The sequence below is a fragment of the Carlito syrichta genome, unplaced genomic scaffold (assembly GCF_000164805.1).
Source record: "Carlito syrichta isolate Samal-C Ts95f unplaced genomic scaffold, Tarsius_syrichta-2.0.1 Scaffold123285, whole genome shotgun sequence".
Taxonomy (NCBI): Eukaryota; Metazoa; Chordata; class Mammalia; order Primates; family Tarsiidae; genus Carlito; species Carlito syrichta.
The window spans coordinates 1-4,275 of NW_007067381.1; the positions used below are offsets into that span (position 1 = coordinate 1).

The 4,275-nt window shown below is 52.0% G+C and overlaps 1 protein-coding gene across 1 annotated transcript in view; it reads left to right on the forward strand.

The window, feature by feature from the left end:
* The first annotated feature begins 186 nt into the window (after positions 1-186).
* LOC103249648 (transcription factor GATA-6-like) overlaps positions 187-4,275 on the forward strand; it is a 27,870-nt gene continuing 23,781 nt past the window's right edge. The window contains exons 1-3 of the mRNA XM_021707635.1: positions 187-260; positions 1,043-1,230; positions 3,823-4,053. Of these exons, the coding sequence (XP_021563310.1) occupies positions 187-260; positions 1,043-1,230; positions 3,823-4,053 (493 nt within the window). The remainder of the gene's footprint in view (positions 261-1,042; positions 1,231-3,822; positions 4,054-4,275) is intronic.

Consider the following 4,275-nt stretch of genomic DNA (forward strand, 5'->3'; position numbering starts at 1 on the left):
CGGCGCGCAGCGGCCGCCCGGCCCCGGAAGGACTCGCGGGCCCGCGGCGGGACGACCAGGGCCTGGGCGCGCTGCTGCGGTTCTGTCGTGCGCACCGTCTCGGGTCCGTGGGAACACCGGAGAGGCTAAGCGCACCGCTGCGCCTTAGAGCGGTGGGGAAGCTCGGGGAGACTTGAGCGGGAGCGGATGGGGTCGTACCCGGGCAACACGGGGCGGGAAGGGAGCTGCCCGGGCCGAGCCCGGGGCAGGCCCGCCTTGGGGTGAGTGGGAAAGCGAGAGCCCTTGGCGGGGTGAGTTGGGAGGCGTCGCGCGCCTGATCCACCCTCTCCCCAAATCACACATATGCCGGGCGCCTTACCCATCGAACTCTCCAGGTGAGAAGCGGCGCGTGTTTTCCGGGAGGGGAGGGTTTTGAGGAACAGCTACGGAAGGCCCGGGCGCCTGGGACGCCGGTTGGCAACTCCTTCCCTCTAAGGGAGAGAGGGAAGAAAAGACCACGCCCGGCGGGGCCGCCTCGTGGCTGTCCTGCAGGAAAGCTGGTGGACAGGCCCTGAGGCTCGGCACCGTCTGGGCCCAGGTCTGGGCTGCCGCCCCTGGCGACCCCTCACGAGGCCAGGCAGCCACCCAGGACCCTGGAGCCGGGGGAGCCTCTTCCTTCAGAGCTTGGCCCACCAGTTTTCGTTGCCCATTTTCCGCATACTCCGATTCCTGTGTCTGGGACCGTTTGGGAAAACACCGTTGTTAAAAGTGTCTGGAAATGCTTCATTTTGTTTTGTTCTGCTCTAGCAGAGGAGGGCGCGAGCCCCGCAGTTGAGCTGCTTTTCTCTGCCGCAGCATTCTGGTCCTTCTTGGTGCCTTCAAGGGGTCACTACATACATCACCTGTTTGATATTCTTTGATATATACTCGCCCAGGAAAGACACACCTTTTATTGTTGCTTGTTTGTTTGAGGGGAGCTGTGGGGAGACCCCGAAGTCACAGGTGGCAGGGCAGAGAGACACGTCAGTGCAAGCTGTCTCACCCGCTGACTTGTGTACCCCAGGTCTGGGCTTCTCAGGGGACCCTCGGTGCTACCTTTAGGGAGAGCAGAAGCCCTGATTTGTGAGGATAAAGTAGGGCATTGCCAATTTCGTGTTCAGGAGACACAGTGGACGTGCCGGGGTCCTGAGAGTGAAGGAACTGATTTGAGCAGTTCCCAGCTAGTAGCGCTGAGAGGGGGTCACAGACTTGGTAACCAGCCCTTCCTCCCCTCCCGAGGGCTGCAAGACTTTGGTCTCAGAATTCCCTCTTTCTTCTCCAAGGCTGACCCTGGAGACCACGTTTCCCATCTGTGTATGGCGTCCTGTGAGGATAGCCTTAGGAGAGCAGAAGGTGCCACCCTTCCTGCGTCATAGAGACCCATGTTTGGCTCCCAGGAACAGAGAGACTGGGAGACGAGGCATCTTCCAAGCTCAGGAAAGGGGTGGTGGTTGGGTGCGAAGCTGCTATTGTCAGTCAGGGAGTCCTGCAGGGAATCCCAGAGGGTGTGTGAGTCGGAGGTAGGGTGGCTGCCATTGGAGCAGGATCTGCAGCCCTGCTTGGTTTGTTGACACACCTTAGCTTGAGCTCCAGATTCCTTTTGCCTAGTCTTCCAACATTCCCCATGGCAGCGAGGGCTATTCCAAAGACCTAACGTATGGTCAGATGGTCACAGTCCATGGTTCTGTGTGAGAAGTTGTTCTGTACGAGCCAGTACAGTGCAGTTGCAGGCAAGTTATAAGCTTCATTTCAAAAACTGTCCTTTCCCTAACTTCACCTTCTTGGTATGACACCACATTTAGAAAAATCTTCTGGAGACCCAGAATATGTTGCTCTTTTTTTTTTTTGGTAAGGGAAGGAATTTGGGAACATCCAGTTTTTGCATAAAGAGTCTGTTAGCGGTCAGAAAGCAACTGGGACCAGGCCTGCGTTTGGGGTAGAGGTGTGGGGGGTGAGTGACCCTGTTTGCTTGTCCTCACAGGTGTTCTGATGCCAGCTTCCTGGCTAGATTTCCTGTTTCTTCACTTTGCTTTTTTTTTTTTTTTTAAAAGCACACCATTTTTTGGAGGCATTCTGTAATTGATTTGAGCAAACACCAGAGCTAAAACCTGAGAGTTGAGCTTTATCTTTATCAACCTGCAGTTGGGAGGCTTCTGGAAACCCACACTCTACAGCGCTCCCTGACTGGTGGTGGATGGGGTGGGCTCATGCTGGGGTGAGCTCAGGGTCCTCACAGCCTTTCCTTCCCTGGGTCCTGTGCCCTCCGAAGCTCCCGCTGAACTGTGCCAGTCCTGTTGTCCTGAGACCACACAGAAAGAGTGTGCCCTTTTCCCCTCTGCGGTCTGTCACTCCCCAGGGTCACCCCAAGCAGCCATGTTAAGGAGACAGATGAGTTGAGTGGGGCGAACTTGGGTAAGCAAGCTTCCAGCACAGTCAGGTTTTTATGATTTTTGTATAACAGCGCTGGTTCATTTTAGTCATGAGTTAGTTCATTTAGAGAATTGTAGCTGCCTGGTGGGTGTTGCAAAGAGGTAATAAGGGAATGAGATATTTTATTTAGTTAAACATGAGCAAGCTTCCTAGATTTCATTTAATCCAAAGTTTTGTCTTTGGGTTTTTAGATGACTAAAGGGTTTTACCTGGGGAGTTCACACTTCTTCCTCCCAGGAGTCTTATTGTTCACAGCAGAGAGGACGGAGGCCAGGCACGGGGCTGGGTCTTCTAGGGAATGCTCCTCTCCGCCATCCAGAGGGGCTCTGATAGGTAACATTTTAAAGTCAACAACAAAGACAAATACCTTGTTTGACTTCAGTGTCCTTGAAGTCCTGAGCATTTTACTGATTACCGTAGTCAATAGTGGCTTTTAGGGCGGAGAAGAATAAATCTTTGTGATGTGTTGTAAGTTGCAGGGTCCCCATGACAACTTTGTGTAGGATGCTAGTTTCTTTTAAACTTAACACATAACTCAAGAAATGAAGAGAAAGGAGACTTGTGTTGTAGGGTAAATAGTATTAATGGATTAATGAGTTTTTATGCTAACGTTGTATTTAAATATCTTTACCACACAGTTGATGGTAGACACAAGCTACACCCTGCAGGGAGATGAGAAAGAATAGAAAGCTTCTTTGTCAGCACAATCTTCAACTAAAATTTTAAAGCATAATGTTTATTTACTCTTGAAAGTGATTCAGAAATGCTCCTTCAAGAATGCCAATCTAGAACTTTTAAGCCCTCTACAGTCTAAAGAATCCTAAGCAGTAAGACACTTATTTTTAAAAAAAATCTGTACTTGATAAATACCTATCTCATAGATAATATTTATTCCTTCATCTTTAACCTTCTTCAGGGGAAGTAATAAGTGTTACAGCAATTTACTGTCAATTAAGATTTGCTTTTATTAGCAGGTTTAGCTTGGTCGTGATTCTACAAACTGACCAAATAATAAAACGATGTAAATTAAACACATCTTAAGTAGACTGTAAAAATCGAAACGTTAGCATAGGTAAACAAAACAATTTTGTGTATCACTGGGAAGCGCTCAGTAATTTTCTCAGTCAAATATCAACTTTTTGTAAAGATTTTGCAGACAGAAGCCGTCAGACCCACTTCTCAATGAGAATCTTTAAGTGTTTGATCCCTTGTGGCAGGAAATACAGCTTAAATTCTGCGCTTAATAATGTTAGTGCTTGATTTCCCCCAGAGAAGACCTGAGTCATTTTCTCATTTCCAATTTCAAGTTAATTAACAAGTGCCCAAGAGCAGTACTTTCCGTGTCACTCGTCCGTTTCTTTCGTTGTGATCTAGATGGGTTAAGTCGCTTGTCTGTTGTTTACCGGAGGAAAGGCTGGCTAGGAAGGACGGCCCACACGGAAAATACTTTTCAGAGTTTCGGGGGCATAGAAGCCGGGGAGGCAGCCTCCCTGTGCCTGGGGGCGTCCGCGGGCTGCCGCGGGGGTCGGCGATCGCGAGGCTCGCGCGAGTTCGGCCAGCGCCATGCTGCGGAGATGACGGATTCCGGGGACAGCCTGAGCAGGGGTCAGGGCACCGGACCAGCCTCCCCACAGCTCCTCTGAGACTCGGAGGTCCCCCGCCACCGGCGCTGTCTCCGGCTTTCCCGGGATGTCCCCGGGGACGCCCGGGGGGTGCAGGAGCGTTGCACTAACGGCCCGCGGCTCCGTGGCCACCGGGGCGCAGCCCGGGCTCGGGGCCACGCCGCCCCCTCCGAGCCGAGCGCGCCGGGCGGCCGCGGGCGGGCGG